General features: G+C 37.2%; 1 protein-coding gene across 1 annotated transcript in view; it reads left to right on the forward strand.

Annotated features, from left to right (window-relative positions):
• The window catches only part of LOC124712203 (odorant receptor Or2-like), a 50,139-nt gene extending 39,305 nt beyond the window's left edge, over window positions 1-10,834 (forward strand). Inside the window, exon 5 of the mRNA XM_047242499.1 lies at window positions 10,769-10,834. Within this exon, the coding sequence (XP_047098455.1) occupies window positions 10,769-10,834 (66 nt within the window). The remainder of the gene's footprint in view (window positions 1-10,768) is intronic.
• Window positions 10,835-20,335: the final 9,501 nt, after the last annotated feature.

Consider the following 20,335-nt stretch of genomic DNA (forward strand, 5'->3'; position numbering starts at 1 on the left):
CCCGTATATCCCGGTCACGTCGAAATATATCTCCTCCTCTAGCGATTCTTGAACAGAGCATTCGCTATTACCATCTTAAATTTACTGCAGAATTCGATTATCCCTTCTGTTCTCTCACTGGTACTGCCAAACCCATATACTCCAGTAACCGTCTTTTCTATTTCTTCCCCTCAAACTACGTACGAATCTCGACTGGCTATCAGATTTTTATCTCCCTTTACATGCTGAATTACCCTTTCGACATCGTCATATATTTTCTCGATCTCTTTATATGCTGCTTGCGACCTTGTCGCCTGTAGCCGAATTATCGTTGCCGGAGCCGGTTTGCTGGCGAATCTGATGAGAACAACCTTACCACTAAGCTGTACACAGTCGCTCACTTTCTACCCTGCCTTCCTGTTAAGTTTTTCTATAAATCTAAAATTTCGTAGATCGAGTTTGTGAGACTAAGCACAGTATTTCATTATAGGTGATCTGACAATCGTCTTTCGAGCACTATAATGTCGGTCAACACACCAAAAGTCCCATTTATGAGCATCATATTTCCCAGTCCCCATACATTTAAAAATTTGTTTTGAAGTTTACTTCGTCTCTCTCTCTGGAACTTACGTAGGGAATAACTTTCGAATACTTCATACCTAGTAAACATATCATTTATTACATTTGCCCAGGATTACGCCGTTTTACGAACTTAACTTTCGCTTCACCTGACATCCTTGGAACAAATTCTTCTTTGTAAGCAATGAAAAAATTAACTAGATGTCACTTCCTATTTTTCACAAAACATTTTACACTAAAGGACTGAAGCCACGGTATTATAACTATCTGAAAGAAAGAATAAAACTCAGTGCACATACCTTCAAACTGCTGATACCGTTGCACTGCTTCGTCACTGATACCCGTCACTAAATTATTTTTGCTGTTACTGCCAGTCACCGAATGACTTCCATTAAATTTCGACCCTTTCACTAACATGGTCAATATCTTTCGAAAGCTGATCCACTTGTTCATTTAAATTTCCGAATTTTGTCATCTCTAATAAATGCATCAGCCACACTACTTACACCTAGTCTCTCACACCTTATTCATCGTCTTCGTGCTACTTGTATTCATCTTCATTGTGCATTTTTTTGGCTGCAAGTAAACAATTTGTGGCCACATCACTTGCGATACTTCATTTGGGTATTAATTTAAATTTTAACGTTCATGGACCATTTATCAGTAGTCACTGTCAAACGGCTTGCGATATTAGTTCAGTTCACACAGATAGTTCCCTCATTTTAGCTGGATCGCGCCACTAGCAGCCACACACGTTCCTGTTATGCCACCCAGTCAGATTAACCCCCTGCTGCCGATAGTCCTTCTTGCGACTGATTAGGAGAGGGGACAGGACGACAAGACATCAGTTAAGACATAAGGGAATACCTTTCATGGTACTAGAGGGAACTGTAGAGGGCAAAAAGTGTAGAGGAAGACAGAGATTCGAATACATCCGGCAAGTAATTGAGGACGTTGTTTGTAAGTGTCACTCCGAGATGAAGAGATTGGCACAGGAGACAAACTCGTGGCGGGCCGCATCAGATCAGTCAGAAAAGTGATGACTCAAAAAAATAAATAAATAAATTACGAGCTTTAAAACTAATACTACCCTATACAGATATCACCCATGTAACTTTCCTTTCAACTCCGCAGAGAGCTGTATTATAAGTTCATCAGTACCCTATTTGTATAATAAAACGCGTATCGCTAAAATTATTCTCTTAATCATATTACGGAGCTGTCTCCAAAATTTCAAAAATAAATCTATTCAAAACACTTCCAGAATGACATAGATTATATAAATAAACTACATAATATACTCCCTAAACTTAACTCATGCTTTGCACATAGTGCCATATTCTACTGCCACTACCAATCAAAATTTTTAATAGGTCTGATGACCTCCACGCACCAAATTTTGTGCGAACAATACGAATAAACTACACATATTACACGTAAAGCCAATCGAAAATTATACAAGTAACGCATTTAAATAACCCCTTGTCATTTCTCTCAAATCTTATCTACATTAGAAATTACATTCCTCACTTACACAACTAATTACTGCCTGCCGACATCCGCGCACCAAGAGTCATGAGGCTAATACTTACTCCCTTCTTGCACTATGTTCTGCGTCCGTAGTTTATTACATACATCTTAATTTTAGCAAGTGGACGCTTACACAAAACAGAAATAGCACCCCCTCCCTCCCCCCCCCCCCCCCAAAAAAAAGAAATTCTTAGTTGGTACACATGAAATGACACCTACATACGTATATTTTTACACAACTTTTCTTCATTCACAAGATGAAACTCTGTCGCTGCTGCCTCTTATGGTATTTTTCTTACCAGTATGAGTATCTTTTAAATTTCAACTTTTTGCATTTTTCCACCTGCTCATATTCGAGCCTTCTTTCCTAGTTCATCATGGAATCCTGTGTTTATACATAAAATTTGTGACTACCGCTATGACACCATTATTAAATCTGAGAACACACTTATTTTCTTCACCCACATCATTCATTTCATCTACACGCTCCAAGTTTTTAGTTTCACCCTCTATAAATACTTAGCTCTGGAAGGATCATTTCCAGCATTCCTTCCATTTTCTCCGTATTTGTAACACATATTATAATTTCAGACCAACCCGCAATTCACTGTCCGTGCCTAGATTCTCCTGATCCACCTTCAAACCATCTCTAGCATCTAAACCTGTTGCTGAATTCGCTGTCTGTTTCATCGTCCTCTTCAGAATCAAATATACTTTCCCCTTCCTCCAAATTAACGATATCAGCCGCAGCACATTGTGACAATAAATCACACTACTTAAAACTTCGTCTTCTTTACACAAAATGCCACTTACGTCCACTGAATCACTACAAACGTTATCACAGTTAATTCCATTCACTACCAGTAACTTCGTCAACCTTCGCCGATACACCATATAAATAACCGCTACTACATCGTTCCACATTAAAATTAGCAGCACACATGAATTCTGCCAAACACGAATATAACCCTTTCTCGTTTACATTTTCTTTTCTCAGATTCTGTTCTACCATCTAACACATTACTTTCACATTCATCCTCCACATGCACTCGTAATTCATGCTTTCATCAAGAGCTATCAGTTCACTTCCATCAACAGAAATAAACGCACAGATTCCTACCTCTGAGATATCTAAATCAGTAGCCTCAGTTTCTGCAGCTTCAGCCTCTAAAACATCACATTTCCATTCCTATAACAATAAATCACCAACTTACGCCGGCACATAGCAAAATTCAAATGAAATTCATCACCATCTGACAAGACTATTGCTACGCTACCTTCATAAACACTTTCACTCAATTTGGTTCAAATGGCTCTGAGCACTATGGGACTTAACATCTATGGTCATCAGTCCCCTAGAACTTAGAGCTACTTAAATCTAACTAACCTAAGGACATCACACAACACCCAGTCATCACGAGGCAGAGAAAATCCCTGACCCCGCCGGGAATCGAACCCGGGAACCCGGGCGCGGGACGCGAGAATCACTCAATTGGTCCGCTATAATATTATCTTCATTACCTTTACATGCATTACTACAATTATTGCTACTGACTAGTGCCTCATTAGAATTCATCATACATTCCACCTCCACCAAATTCTGATACACTTCTGATTCTCTTTTGGCCATAGTCTCTCTCAACAAACATTCATTCAATCCATCAATCACTTCCTTTTCACCAAATAGATTCTCCAGCCCCATATCGTTTTTATCGAGCACACACTTTAAAATATTTCCTACACCCTCATTATGGTTGCGCTGCTTAATATTATTCCCCATTTTATTTTTATCTCTTATAACCTCCATCTCAAACATTTGTGGCTTATTTGCCGAATTTTGAACATATACAAAATTTTTAAAATGACGTGCCCTTTTCAGTGCTGTTTTATTTCGCAACGTCTGGACCTGAGATGCGGCGATTTCTAGCATCCCGATGTCTTATTCTGGTGTTCTATTTAACGAGGCTCCTTCCTATCGTATCTTTGTTGCTGTTTTTGATTTCTGCTATGAAAGTTCCCTCTACTATTTGCCCTTTGTAAATTATTATTACGGCGACAATTATTTCTGTTATGATCATTACAGTTATTGTGGATGTTACTGTTGTCGCCATTCTGGTACCCATTTCTCTGTCTATTGCCCCATTATGAGGCTTGAATTTCACCATCATCATCATCATCATCATTTAAGACTGATTATGACTTTCAGCGTTCAGTCTGGAGCATAGTCCCCCTTATAAAATTTCTCCATGAGCCCCTATTCAGTGCTAACATTGATGCCTCCTCTGATATTAACCCTATTACTTCAAAATCATTCTTAACCGAATCCAGGTATCTTCTCCTTGGTCTACCCCGACTCCTCCTACCCTTTACTGCTGAACCCATGAGTCTCTTGGGCAACCTTGCTTCTCCCATGCGTGTAACATGACCCCACCATCTGAGCCTGTTCGCCCTGACTGCTACATCTATAGAGTTCATTCCCAGTTTTTCTTTTATTTCCTCATTGTGGACACCATCCTGCCATTGTTCCCATCTACTGGTACCTGCAATCATCCTAGCTACTTTCATATCCGTAACCTCAACCTTATTGATAAAATAACCTGAATCCACCCAGCTTTCGCTCCCACACAACGAAATTGGTCGAAAGATTGAACGGTGCACAGATAACTTAGTCTTGGTACTGACTTCCTTCGTGCAGAAGAGAGTAGATCGTAGCTGAGCGCTCACTGCATTAGCTTTGCTACACCTCGCTTCCAGTTCTTTCACTATGTTGCCATCCTGTGAGAATATGAAACCGTCCACCTGTTCTGGCACTCAATCCGTTTATATCTCTTTCCCACTGCCATTACTTTCGTTTTGGAGATGTTAATCTTCATACCATAGTCCTTACATTTCTGATCTAGCTCTGAAACATTAATTTGCAAACTTTCAATCGAATCTGCCATCACAACTCAGTCATCTGCATATGCGAGACTGCTTATTTTGTGTTCACATATCTTAACCTCACCCAGACAGTTTATTGTTTTCAACATATGATCCATAAATAATATGAACAACAGTGGAGACAGGTTGCAGCCTTGTCTTACCCCTGAAACTACTCTGAACCATGAACTCAGTTTACCGTCAACTCTAACTGCTGCCTGACTATCTATGTAAAGACCTTTAATTGCCTCCTATTCCATAATCTCGTAGAACAAACAATAACATCCTCCTAGGAACCCGGTCATATGCCTTTTCTAGATCTATAAAGCATAGATACAATTCCCTGTTCCACTCATAACACTTCTCCATTATTTGCCGTAAGCTAAAGATCTGGTCCTGACAACCTCTAAGAGGCCTAAACCCACACTGATTCTCATCCAATTTGTTCTCAACTAATACTCGCACTTTCCTTTCAACAGTACCTGAGAAGATTTTACCCACAACGCTGATTAAAGAGATACCTCTGTAGTTTTTACAATCTATTCCGTTTCCATGTTTAAAGATTCGTGTGATTACTGCTTTCGTCCAGTCTGATGGAACCTGTCCCGACTCCCACGCCATTTCAATTATTCTGTGTAGCCATTTAAGACCTGACATTCCACTGTATTTGATGAGTTCCGACTTAATTTCATCCACCCCAGCCGCTTTATTGCACTGCAATATATTGACCATTTTCTCCACTTCCTCAAATGTGATCCTATTTCCATCATCATTCATATCCCATTGTACATCGAAACCTGAAACATTACTCATCGTATTTTCACATACATTCACCACCAGTTCAAGTTTCTCAATAAAATCTAAAAACTCGTCAACTGAATTTGTCGGACTGCCGAGAAGATAACATTCTAAAAATTACGGTAGTCGTCTCTGGAGCGACGTAATCTCACTTCCAGCAGATGATTTATATGCTTCAATTTAGCTACTTCACGTACAGAAAAATTCCGCATTACCCACATCCGTGTCAGAAACCTGGTCCGTTTATAAAGTCATTCTGAAGTGGCGTTTGTTTCGCTTCAGTCTTTAATTTATACAAGAAACAACTCTCAAACAATTCACAGACAGTAAATGAAGCACTCATTAAATTTGCCCATGACTGTGCATTGTCCTCATGATGACTTTTAACTAATTTAATTTTTGTCTCTTTCAACATTCCTCTCACAAAATCATCTCTACACGAAGCAAGAACATCACCTATATGGCATTTTCCATCATTTACAGAACACTTTATCGTTACAAAATTAACCCGTGGAACATCTGTAATAGTAGTAGCCTGATTTGCTGCTAAAGAATTTAATTCTGACCTCGTGTTTAAATTACTGTACATGCTGCACAGCTTCTTTATTGAATCCTGTTCATAGTGTCCTCTATTTTTAAGCACTTTCTTTTCACATTCTGCTAACCTACCTGACAAATTGTTAGCATATTGGTCACGTCTTCAAGTGCATCTTGACTTTGCACACAAAAATTTTCACCTCGCCATGCAGCTCATAAAGGATCTTTTCCAACTTGTCCAAAAAATCTTTTTCTACACTGTCAACTCTGGTGTTATCGAGGCACACCTCCTCAGAAATTTTTACTACTGCGATTATAGCATCTAATTTAGAGTACGTCATTCCTTGTATGTGAGATTCAATTTTCTCCACCTCACTTTGTTCTGTTTCTGTGAGACTTCTCTCTACTGAACTATCTCCGTTTATATCGAACCTATCTCTGCATCCAATACCACCGTTTTTAGAGTTCAAATTTGTCAGAATTTCCTTTAACGATGCCATTGAAGATTTCGCAATTAGATATTCCTTCTCTGTTCCACTAGTATCGCCTCTATCAACACTACCACGTTTAGGTTTAGGTCTGAGTGGACAATTCACGTTGTCTGAACCACATGCACTGAGTGACAGCTTACTCATTCAGAGTCCACTACTGACTATATCTCTGTGGGTTCACACATGGGTTCTTCTGCTGTATTGCCGCTGCTCGAAGTGTCGATGCTGAAGAACTCGAAATCACCACCGTGGTCCTTGTTGCCGTGGCCGCTATTGCCACTATGCCGCCGTCGAGATCACCGCTGCAGCTGGCTGCTGCAGACTTGAACCCAGGACGGCTCTACATATCCTTCTTCTTTTTTCTTGAAGTTCTGTGGTGAACTTCCGCACCCCTAGCTTTTGCTACCGATTCTCAAGCACTCGATTGCTGCAAAATCCTTTGGTCAGAGCCACCACGCAAACTGCCTTTCACGCAATAGATTTGGGACCTGGAACACGGAATATTGTGACATGTCAGAATTACAAATACAGTTCTACAGGGATTAGGTTCATATCCCTGACGAGCCCTCAACTGCGACGGTACCTAACAGATACCGCTGCTGAGTAGTCCGTCTTCCAAATAACATCGCAGCGAGCTAGTTGTGTCTATACCTTTGGTTATTCGTACTTTAGGTACTTGAGCTATGCAGGATTAGGTTGCAGTAATCATACGGTCGAGCTGTGCAAGTTCGGTTTCATGCCCTACAGCTAATTCGCTAAAAAATAATAGGCTGTAGCTGTCATCCCTCAGTCAAATAGTCTATACATTGGCTGGAATTGCGAATTTTAAAAAAAGAAGAAAAAATAAATATAAAGGAAAAGATAAATGAATAATGTAATAAAAATGGTTTTATTATAACGTCTACAACTGACTTCGATGACAGAATTACACTGAATAATCTTTATTCAGGAAATGACATCTCAGGTAACTGGAAGTGATCCTACGATATCAAATTAAAATCTACCTAGAAAAAAGCCTTTTCAACTGCAGTAAAGTTACGTTGAGAGCGTTAAGAAAATGGTAGCAAAGTCCCCATACTAAATAGTCATAAGAGATACGTGGAAATTAATTTCATTTCGTAATCACTGTACACGCAATATTCATCAGCTCAAAACTCTTCAGAGTTCAACAAGATGATTCACAAATTAACACACAGATGTACAGAATAGTAACTCACACTCTGTCTGTACTCAATTCCATAATACAAGCGAAAGTAGAGGCCTGTTCTAAAGCACAGTCAGAACTCTCGAAATACAACGTCCCTTCCGAAGTTAAAGAATGGTAGCGGCTGTTCACTGCCCAGAATCTATCACTTTGACGAAGGGACCATCCCGTTACTCTGGACAGGTGTGCCTTCTTCCAGAACTTGCACGAAACTGTGCAGAATCGCTCCCTTGAGTCCCAGTCTCCACTTGACCGCTCTAGTGTTCCGACACTATCTGCTTTTCAATTGAATGAAGGACATCCCCACCAAAAATGCAGAAATAGGTCTTCATGCTCTGCATACACGATCTAATTGAAGCCGACCACTTCCCAGATTACACTAATGTATTACAACAATATTTAAAAAAGGAAATGTCATAAAGGTTTGGTTACACTCAAGACATTTACAATAAATTCAAGTAATAATTGGTTCGTAAAGAAATAAGCTAGCATTCTTGCGCAGGAGTGCTCTTCATAAATTGCAACAGATTGTCTCAAAGTATAATTTAAACATATATTCATAACTTCTTGACAGAAGTCTCTTTTCGTTCTCTTTTCAACTGCAGTGTCTGCCAACACATGGGACTGACCACTTTTAAATTAGCACACTTTCTTAACAACACTTGCAATCAACATACTGGCAGAATAGTAATCTGTTCATTAAATAACTACACAATTAGGACAATATGAGATACTGATGCTGTGTTCATTTACTGTGTAGTTGTGGCCCAAATGATGTTCTGACAAATTTTGCATACTGGAACAGATATAAAGACACCTGAAATCAATAAATGAAATAAATTCAGATATGCAGCATTCAGAAATTTTCTGGAATCCCCAATCCACTCAAATTTTTATTAATATTTGATTTGAGTTACTATCGAATTTCAAAGAGCTGTAACTTAGTCATCTTTAAGATTGTCTGACACTTCGCCATTCCTTGGAGCATATCCTTCAGAACGGCCATGTGAGTAACAGCTATCCAAATTTCCAGCTTAGGGATTTTCCCCATTTCCGGCCATGCGCTCTTTGTCCTCTGCACCTGGACTCGCTCGTACTGGCCACCTATCCGGAAGCCAAAAGCGGTGCGCCCTGAGACCTGGGACCTCTAGCTTAAGAAATTCATATTACCCCATACCAGTATTGAGCGGTAGATTAGCTCGCGTAAATACATGTAACATTACATTGTCAACTTACCAGAATCCTTGTTACAAAGAAAACGTATGTATGGTAAAGATACATTGTACTTAATAACCCTAGAAGTAACGAAAATCCATGCTAGAGGGATAATCTGTTTTAATGATTGCGGGCTAAGGCCAAAATAATCGAACGACAATGTTTGTAACACAGTTTGAAGTGTTTCTTGAAATAACAAGTCTTTTCTGAAATTTCACACAAGCTGCTGAGCCTCATGATCCCGAATGTTGAATTAAAATGTAAAATAATGGAAAGGAAAATGCTCAACAGCAGCTGATCGATGTGTCGAACAGACAAACATATAACAGGAAACAAATAGAATTCACACTAGCCTTCTACCTCTAGATTTCTCTCTACCAATAGCACAGACACCCAAACGGCTTGAAACATGGTTTCGAAGGAATTCGTTGATGAATCAGTGTGGCTGAACAGCGCAGTTTTTAGTCCACGTCTCGTACTCAGAGCTTAAATGTCACAGTCGTTCGTTGACAAAAATCTCCTTCTAAGTACCCACTTTTTTTTAAATTCTATGGTGATTTAGCTCTCTGTTCGGTGGAAGCCTTCCGATTGTATGCCACTTCAGTGGCTCGGGTATCAATCTCGCTGTTTATTTTCTCGTAAATACTTCTCTCTTGGCCTCAAGCGGCTGAATAAACTTTGTTTCAGGCACTTTCAGCTTCTTTCACCGGTCTGGAGCGTTGGATATTGGTGCGATTAATCGTGTGTCGTAATTCTCCATAAATTTCAGGATGGAACAAAGCAGTCATTTAGATATCTTTCTGTGAAGCAATTCCATACTAGACTCTGCGCCTTAGAAAGGGGTTTCCCCTTCTGCTTAGATCTCCACACTCATACTCATTACTAAATTATTCTAACACACTGTCTCGCCTCAGTTACTAGTCTCAAAACCCTAAAGAAATTCACACACATTTAAATACAATGAAGACCTCTCACCTTAAAAAAGATAGCTTAATATTGGCTCTTACACATACTGGTAATATTCTTAACAAACGCAAATACTTACAATTCTATAACAAGCAAGTGTTCGCCCAAACAGATTCATTTTAGTTACGAAAGCAGTATAACACCCATTTAGATTATACCTTGTTCACACATGGATATCATTCGGCCGTTTAGATAATTACATACCTTGTTAACCCCATTACTATTGTTATCGCCACAACCTGAACACAGCATGCATAGTACTGATGATTGCGTAAAAGACGCAAAATGCAAGTGTAACATTTCTGTAATCTATCTCTCAATATGGTTCGGACTTGATAAATACAGCAAAATAACATTACAAATTAACCAATACCTTTCTTTTCAATATTTTGTAACTGATGTTTTGATATACAACTAATATTCATGTCAGTGACTATTGCGTCTACATAACCAGGCACACTGACTTGCCACTTGATATATCATGAAAATTGTTTATACTTATTATGGATTTTCTTTGACTGTTTTCTAATTGTTGTCTCATTCCTTGCAGCTGGTAAATGCCTCCTATACGTACTACGCTCTGTTGGGTCAAATGAACAAGCGCCCTACAAACTGAGGAGCCATGGATATTAATATCCATATTTTCCTCGAATTGTTACGAGTTTTAGCAGCCCATTTTCCTAATGTAGCATGTTAAAAAAAACGTCAATTACTAAGTAGTATGCTTACATTACTGTAATTAGTAAATATGAAGAATTTATATGTAAAATAATAAAATTATGAGAAAACAACAAAGAACACAGAATAATTCAAACCTGTGTAATGGAACAAAAGGTTGTGTTGTGTAGCCTATTTGTAGTATTCAAAATGTTTCACCTAATACTGGAATTGCTGTGGCACTACAGATACATACTTTTACCTTTACATGGATGATGAATGTTGGTTATGATTCACAAATAGTTATTAATCCTTTTATTAAATAATTTTGTATTTGCCACACGTTTCCAGAGTTTTAAGACAGAGGACCAAATATGTCTAGAAATACATACAAATGTTTTGATTATCCTATACATTGGAAGTGAGTATATATTTTTTTGAAGGAAGGTAAAGATGAATATCTTTCTTTTGAGTTTTTTTCACTATTTTAACTGTTTGCTTTCTCTGCTATCATTGCTTTACATCAGGATCAGATTTACATAATACCAAGTGAGGTAATATGTTTCACACTGAGTAGCCAATTAATCACTCAATTAACTTTATTTATTGTTCTCAATATTTCATTTACATTTTTTGTTGAAAACGTAGAAACAATTGTAAATGTGAGAGACTTTTTTGAATAAAATGTGTATTTAATTTTAGAATTTACTATTATATTGTTTCAACGCCAATTAGTTTAATTTTAAACTAAATGGTAACTAGATTCAAGATTCTTTGTAGATTCAAAGTTAATAGAGTGCTATCTTCCTATAGATGATAAGGCTTTTCTGGTTGTACCTCCAGAGCTACACTTCACATTCTTATATATATTTGCTTTATGCCAAGAAATGTAAATCATAAATAAAGTATAGCTCTGGCACTGCTGTTTCTAGGAAAATACTTATTTAGCTATGTACCCCAAAATAAACTACTCCTCATATTAATACTGGAAAGTAATCATAAAAAGTGTAACATACTGAGAGTACCAGAGAAAGAGATTCAAACCGAATGAAACAGAAAAAAAAGAAAAATAAAAGAATAAAAAGCTTTGGTCGTAGGTCTACCATTTTCAGAAAGAAATTTTATCCGTTATCCTCACTTATGTAATAATTTTCACAAACAAAACCTATTATTATAGGCGTAGAATATCTTCAGATGCAATCAAGTAATCACGAGCGGAAGGGCTGACTATAGTGATTGCTGCACGTAATTTGCGATAATGTTCTCCTTAAAACGAGTAACTCTACGTCAAGTGTTCACTTTTTCATTCGATTATGTTGTCTTATACTGTATTCAGTAACCTCTAGCTATTTTCCCACAGAGTACATGTGGGCTTGTTATGTCATTTTCAAATTAAGCAACAGATATTTTTGTGCTTTGCTATGATTTTCAGTCAAATACTTTAGGAGCCTCTGGTAATGAATATTGCAGATATATAGTGTGGTCTGCTATTGAAGATTAAAAATGTTTTATTTAAGCTGATAGTGTGTCAGAGAGAATAACTAAAATTGTTTTCTTGAGTTGACCAAATTTTGGCGGTGCCATTAGAAGTACGGTAGTTTCTCTTGTACGGAAATTGGGATATATAGTTCCTGTGAGTTACTATGGGTGGATGTCATTCTTGGCAACCAAAACAATTTAATAACTGGATCCTTTTACGGATCAGCCAAACCATATGATAAAATTGTTGAAATGATCAAAGAAAACTTGAATCTGATTTCAAACATGTACACATATCCAAGAATTTGATGGTGACTCTAATTTACCCTCGATACGTTGGCAAAAATATATATTTAAATCCGAAGGTACGCATAAAACACCATCCTAAATTGTACTAAACTCATTCTCTGAAAACTATTTTTAACAATTAGATCACAAGCCTATCTTAATAATACATGGTTGTCAAAACACACTGACAACTTGGCAACAAATAATCTTGAGCTAATAACGAACATCAAAGTGGAGACAGGGATTAGTGAACATAGGATTGTCGTAGCGTAATTCTGAAACCCTCCAGAAATAGACGAAATTACATCTGTTAAAAAATCAGATAGAAATTCACCTGACGCCATCCTGGAAGACAATCTCCATTCCTTCCAAATTAACAATGTAAGAGTAGACAAGATGTAATTTTAATTCTAGTATTGATAGCAATCGATAGTTTTGCACCAAATAAATTAAAAGACGACGGAGCTCATCCCTCGTGATACGCAAAACTGGTTAACATGCTACTGCAAGAACAACGAAAAACAAATTTAAACGAACGCAAAATCCCCTCGATTGGCGGTATTTTACAGAGGTTCGAAATTTTGCATGGACTTTAAACCGAAATGCTTATAATAGTTTCCACAACGAAACCGTGCTCGAAACTTTGCAGAAAATCCAAAGAGATTCTGATGTAAAGTATGCTAGCATCAAGTCACAAACAATGCCTTCTCTGCACGATAGCAATGTAAATACTATGGATGACAGTGCTGCTAAAGCCTTCCGAAATTCCTTTGCCAATGAAGAAGAAGTTAATATTCTGGAATTCGAGTCAAGAAAAGCTGCCAATATGAGCAACTGCAAGTAGGTATACTCGGAGTAGTGAAGCAACTTAAATAAGTCTTCCGGTCCACACTCTATACCAATTAAGTTCCCGTCAGAATGTGCTGATAAAATAGCTTCATACGTAACAATCATACACAGTCACTCGCTCGATGAAAGCTCCGTACCCAAATACTGGAAAGTTGCACAGATCACACCAATATTCAAGAAAAGCAATAAGCGTAATTCACTAACTACGGGACCATACTATTAAAGTTGATATGCAGCAGGGTTTTGGAACATATATTGTTTTCAAACATTATGAATCAGCTCGAAGGGAACACTATATTATGACAAAATCATCTTTCTTTTAGAAAACATCGTTAATGTGGAGGACAACTAGAACTTTACTCACGAAAATTGTTGAATGCTATCGACAAGGGATTGCAAATTGATTTCGTGTTTCTAGATTCCCCGAAGGCTTTCGACACCGTATATCATAAACGGCTTGTAATCAAATTGTGTGCTTATGGAATATCGTCTCAATTAAGCGAACAAATGCGTGATTTTCTATCAGAGAGATCCAATTTTGTTGTAACTGACGGAAATTTATCGAGTAAAACAGGAGTGACAAGGTTTTGTTATAGGCCCTCTGCTGTTCCTGCTCTATATACGATTTAGGACACAATCTGAGCAGCCGTCTTAGGTTGTAAAGTTATCAGAAGATTAAAACAAATTGCAAAACGATGTATGTATCGCGCTAAAATTGGCAATTGACCCTAAATAATGAAAGGATGACAGCCAAAAACAGTTGCAGGATAAAATTTTTTATTAAAATTCTTGACCACGGTTTCGGTACATATAAATATACCTTCATCAGAAGTAAAACTTCCTGAACAGAAAGACACATTCATTAGAAAAGCCATATCAACGAAAGTGAGAAACAGAAGCTTAAGTAACGGTGAAATTACCAAAGTAATACAGGCACAAAATCTTTAGTACTTACTAAAATTACATCATGCAATGGAGAATAATAAAACAATTATGCCAAAAGCATCGTCAGTAATTAAGACATCTCCATTTGTACAAACATGTGTAATGGGCACAAGGTCAAAGCGAACAGTTTAGCAACCATTACTTCGCCTGTGAACGATTGAGACACGAGTGTGAAAGCACTAGGGCAGATGGTTTCGCCGAGAGAGGGCACTTGCATGTGCCAGACTCGCGCATATTAAAATCCATAAATACATACATAAGCGCATCAAAAATTATCAAAGGTTGTGTTACTTTAAACTCCGTCTTAATAAAAAATTTTATCCTGCAACTGTTTTTGGCTGTCATCCTTTTATTGTGAAGAATTTTTAACAGTTGCTGCTGCAGCCATGTTTAAAATCCTAAATAATGAAAAGTGTGATGTCATCCTAATGAGTGCTGAAAGGAATCCGTTAAACTTCGGTTATGCAATAAACTAGTCAAATCTAAAGTTTATAAATTCATTTAATACCTAAGAATTACAACTATGAACAACTTAATTTGGAAAGAATACAAAGAAAATGTTGTGGGGAAGCCAAACCGAAGTCCGTTTTTCATTGATAGAACAATTATAAAATATAACTTATCTACTAAAGAGAGTGCTTACACTACGCGTGTTCTTCCTCTTTTGGAGTTCTGCTGCGCAGCGTGGGATCCTTACCACATGGGGTTAAAGGAATATATCGAGAAATTTCAAGGAAGTAAAGCACGTTTTGTGTTATCGAGAAATATGAGAGAACTTGTCACGAAAGCGACACAGGGTCCGTGGTGGACATCACGAAATTTTGATCATCAAATTTTTCCTCCGAACGCGGAACTATTTCGTTGACGCCGGTCTACGTCATCAATTATGATCATCATAATTAAATAAAGGAAATCAGAACTCGCACGGAAATAAACAGATTTTCGTTTTTTCCGCGAACTGTTCGAGAGTGGAATAATAGAAAATTGTAGTGAAGGGGGTTCGACGAGCACTCTGGCAGGCATTTAATGTGATATATGGAGTATCCATGTAGATATAGGTGTAGATGTAGTGTTAGATCAATTTTTGTTACAGACCGCAATTAACGTTCTGCACAAAAAAACGTAAACTTAGTGTTTATATCAAAGTTTGATAAGAAGTTGCACTCGCATTTCATCAGTGTGTAACAGCCAGTGTGTTTTTCAAGTAGATAGAGTTCATTTGAACAGTCATGTCTCATATATATAACTCTTTTTCCGGGGAGCTAATGCAGAAAATATGAACAAAATGTCCAATCAACGGAGAGGGCCATAAGAACCATAACCAAAAATACTGATAGAGTTCATCGTAAAAATCTGATAATTACTACAGAGACAGCTCTCTCCAATACGTGCAACAAAATCTTGACTGAACTTGTATTTGCCAAGAAAGAATAAACGTAAAACTCAAAACTGCATTTTCTACAAAGTTATGAAATTTTACAGTAAATTTACCATGGAGATTGTAGAGATCAGTGAAAGAAAGTTATTTAAGAACAGCGTTAAGAAGTAAGTGTTAAGCAAAACGTTCTGAAGACTAAAGGATAGCTTAGGCAAAGCGGAGTAGTAGTTTGATAAAAAAAGTGTAAAACTATAAAATAACATAAAAAACGATCACTATAACGTGTGTCAATTCATATAACATTTTCACACTATGCTCCTTTTCCTTTCAGGAAACCTCATCCCCAAAGCAATACAATTTATAATACTGACACCTTTCCTGCTATTTCAGCACAACATCTTATTCATTACACAGTAACGATGATTAAATTATTCGGGTTAGCATGAAGTTGTGTTAGCAAAACAGATACCAGACAACAATACAACAGTTCTGATGTCAACTGATGGTGTGTATAGTATTCCGTTAAGTGTGTGTAGTATATGTAATGAGTACAGTGACTGGGAATGAGAAATGAACAACGTAGTAGCTGTCTCTTACATCAATAAATAACTTCTTTGCACAACAGTACTGTACATTAGGCATAAACCGAATGAGGTAGGATTGTTTCAGATAGATTGGATTAAGTTCAGGAAGATGAAGATTCCACTCCCCTGATTTAGCTTTTCTGTGGCTTCCCCTAATACCTCAGGCAAATGCTGGGTTGGTTCATAGTGTAACCACAGGGCTGAGTACATGTGGTGCCCCTGTCAAATTAAAACTGTAAATATATAACTTATGAATTATGTCACTTTTGTGTTTCTTAAAGAGTAATACTACGATTGTCCTAAATCCCAGTAATAGTAGGCTGCAGATGAATTTAACTATTACTACTGCTAATAGTACATATAAATACTACAGTTTCAAAGGCATGGATCAATATACTTCCAACTACGACAAAGTTACACTTTGGAAAGGTAATACATCAGCTTGGTTCATTATTATTTGAAAAATTGGTTTAAGAACTATAACTGTTACTTTAGTAGTGTAACTTTGTTGGAAAGTGTCATACAAACAAGAAAAAAGTAACAGTAAATGTTTAGCGCAGTGCCATATGTTGTTTTCAATAAAAATTTCCTTTAATCTGTCACTGAATCATTATAGGTTTTGACTTATAGGTAGGAAACATTATTCTTAAGAGAGCATATGTTGTCTAGTTCCTTGAGCGACGAATCGCTGTTTAACGTAGTAAAGCTTTATCTGAATATTAACTCAGATAATATCCACAACTGAAGGAACAGCGTAAAATACCAGAAAAGTTTACAGAAAAAAGAATTTACTAACAGTTTTAGTTTATCATATTGTCCAAGCAGTCTTGTTCTGTAACAAACACAACTGAAACCACTGTTCGTCCTTAAACAGAATAATCTGTTTGATTGCAGCTGTAATTGTGAAACCTAGGCACAGTAGAAGCTTGAGAAAACTGTAAAACACAAAAAAATTATACACGAGCTTATATGTATAGATTGGTAATTTTTATTGCGAGATACACAAAACTGATTAAACTACACTGTTTAATATATCACGGGATGGAGAATATCAATCGGCCTTCTAACAGAATCAGTAACCCCTCCTCACTGTAAGACAAGACGCTAAATGAACATCGACATATGTGTTTTATAGTTTTCACCACTGCACAGAAAAAATACTACAAATCATTGCAGTATCCCTATTTGTAAAGTGTTCTCGTTTCGCCCAACCTGACTCATAGCTGGTTCAGCTTCACCATGGACCACTCTGAATTACCTAACTTTCGTAAATTTTTCGGAAATTTCGTTTCTCACTGCCGCCTGAGGAAAAGGCAGCGGGAACTGCCCATTCGCCTTGCTGATTTTCGAATTTTACATTTTGATAACCAATAACTAAACAATAACGAACTAACCATAAACAATCGTAGCTCAATAAAATTTTAATCGATCACAATTGTATCATGCAGAGCAGTGGAAACACAATGAACATGATATAGTTCTGCCATTAGCTAGGTTTCATCGTTACTCCCACTATGTTTACATATCATGTCTTTGCATAGTAAGAGGTTGAAAGTTATGTAAATAAATAAAAATATGTCGGAAAGGTATCTAAATAACTAAAAATTTGACGGAAGTACTCTGTTTCTGATCGTAAGCCAGCGCTGTGGTAATAAATGAACTGTCGTAATGAAACTTGTACTGTCGTAATGTGAAAGACAAGCTTCACTGTACAAGCAATTCATTGTCATAATGAAAAGGGAAGTATTTCATACTGTAAAAGTTAGCAGTCTGACTGCAAGAATTTTAAACAGTATAAATTGCCTGAAAAATTAACTTGAACATGAAACCTAGAGTAAATGGTTTTGCAAAATTGATCAGAAAAACTGTCCCTTAATAACCTATGTTGGCCCTGATTGAGTAAAGAAAAAAAATCATATTATTTTCCCCTTACCTCTATTCTGCGCAAATCTGGATAACGCGTCGCATTACTGATTTGTTTTGTGCACCGCTATGCTAAACCTACAGATTACTGTATTTACAGAGAGACACTCGAGAGGTGCCATGAGTTCTCTGTTAATTGCAAATCGAACAGTTTATCGAACATGCTGGACTGGATGATTCATTGAAAAGAATTGTACGAGAAAGGTTGGTAAAAAAATGAAATATGCGCAAAATTACAACTCTGTGTTTCTTTTTTCTTTGTCTACACCTACATCTACGTCTTCATGGTTACTCAACAATAGACACTTAAGTGCCTGGCAGAGGGTTCATCGAACCATTTTCATACTACTTTTCTACCATTCCGCTCTCGAATGGCGCGTGGGAAAAAGGAACATATAAATCTTTCCGCTGGTGCACTGATTTCTCCTATTTTATGATGATGATCATTTCTCCCTACGTAGGTGGGTGTCAACAAAATATTTTCGAATTCGGAAGAGAAAGTTGGTGATAGAAATTTTGTAAATAGATCTCGCCGCGAAGAAAATCGTCTTTGTTTCAATGACTGCCACCCCAAGTCGCGTATCATATCTGTGTCACTCTCAACCCTATGACTCGATAACACGAAACGGGCTACCCTTCTTTGCACTTTTTCGATGTCCTCCGTCAATCCTACCTGGTAAAGATCCCACACCGCGCAGCAATATTCCAGCAGAGGACGGACAAATGTAATGTAGGTGGGTCTGTCGCATCTTCTATGTGTTCTGCCAACAAAGCGCAGTCTTTGTTTCGCCTTCCACAGAATATTATCTATGTGGTCTTTCCAATTTAAGTTGCTCGTAATTGTAATTCCTAGGTATTTAGTCGAATTGACAGCCCTTAGTTTTGTGTGATTTATCAAATACCCAAAATTTATCGGATTTCCTTTAGATTTCGCACCATACAGAAATTCTCTCTACATCATTTTTTCATTGGAACTGATCGTCTGATGATTTCACTAGATGCTAAATTACAGCATCATCTGCAAACAATCTAAGGGGGCTGCCCAGATTATCCCCTAGATCATTTATGTAAATCAGGAACAGCAGAGGGCCTACGGCACTACCTTGAGAAAATGGGCTCAATGCACATTTTAAGTTTAATGAACTTCTCAACATCCAAACAATACGCTTTCCTATCTCTCAAATCTAACAACTTTCATTAAAATAACCAAGTTAGTTCGGTGGCGAAGCAGTAGTGATAAGAACCATAACATGATTATTGTATTTTCATGACATTCCATTAGTTTTCTTCCTTTACAAATCAGTCTCATAATCAGGTCGACTGAAACATCATAATATTGCCGTAGCTTCCTAACTTGCATAACACAGATGAACTTCGACAGCACCCTCTACCAAAGCTAAACATTGTCTGCTCCCCATTGCGACCTCGCACTGCTCAAAGATACTTAACTTCTGCGATACAGCTTCCAACTTCGCTGCTCACTCACAATCGATTCAGTTACCAAAAATTCAGATACAAAAATTATACGTAACACTTATCATTACCTCGCGGTCCGGCGGACCAAACTTTCACATGCGAAGTGATTTCAGTGGCATTACTGAGACTGGGAAATTTTAATTTACAAAAACATAATTCTGATAGAGAGATGTAGAAAGGTAAATAAAAAGGTTTAAAGATACAATACGAGTACACAATTAATAATAAAACTGTACATGACAGAAAGTGAGTAAACATTATTGCTGGTCATAAACAGCTGCATATCTGGAACTAAGTACAAAATATTACTTGACATTAATAGCTGCATGACTGAATATAGGCACAAATCATTGCTTGACAAAAACAGCTGCATTAATGAAAATAGGTAGGAATCATTACTTGACATAAACAGTTGCATAATTGAAAATAGGTATAAATCATTACTTGACATAAACAATTGCATAACTGAAAATAGGTACAAATCATTGCTTGACATAAAAATATTGTTGAAGTATATTATTTGCTAAATATTATTGTA

Source organism: Schistocerca piceifrons, chromosome 8 (genome assembly GCF_021461385.2).
Source record: "Schistocerca piceifrons isolate TAMUIC-IGC-003096 chromosome 8, iqSchPice1.1, whole genome shotgun sequence".
Taxonomy (NCBI): Eukaryota; Metazoa; Arthropoda; class Insecta; order Orthoptera; family Acrididae; genus Schistocerca; species Schistocerca piceifrons.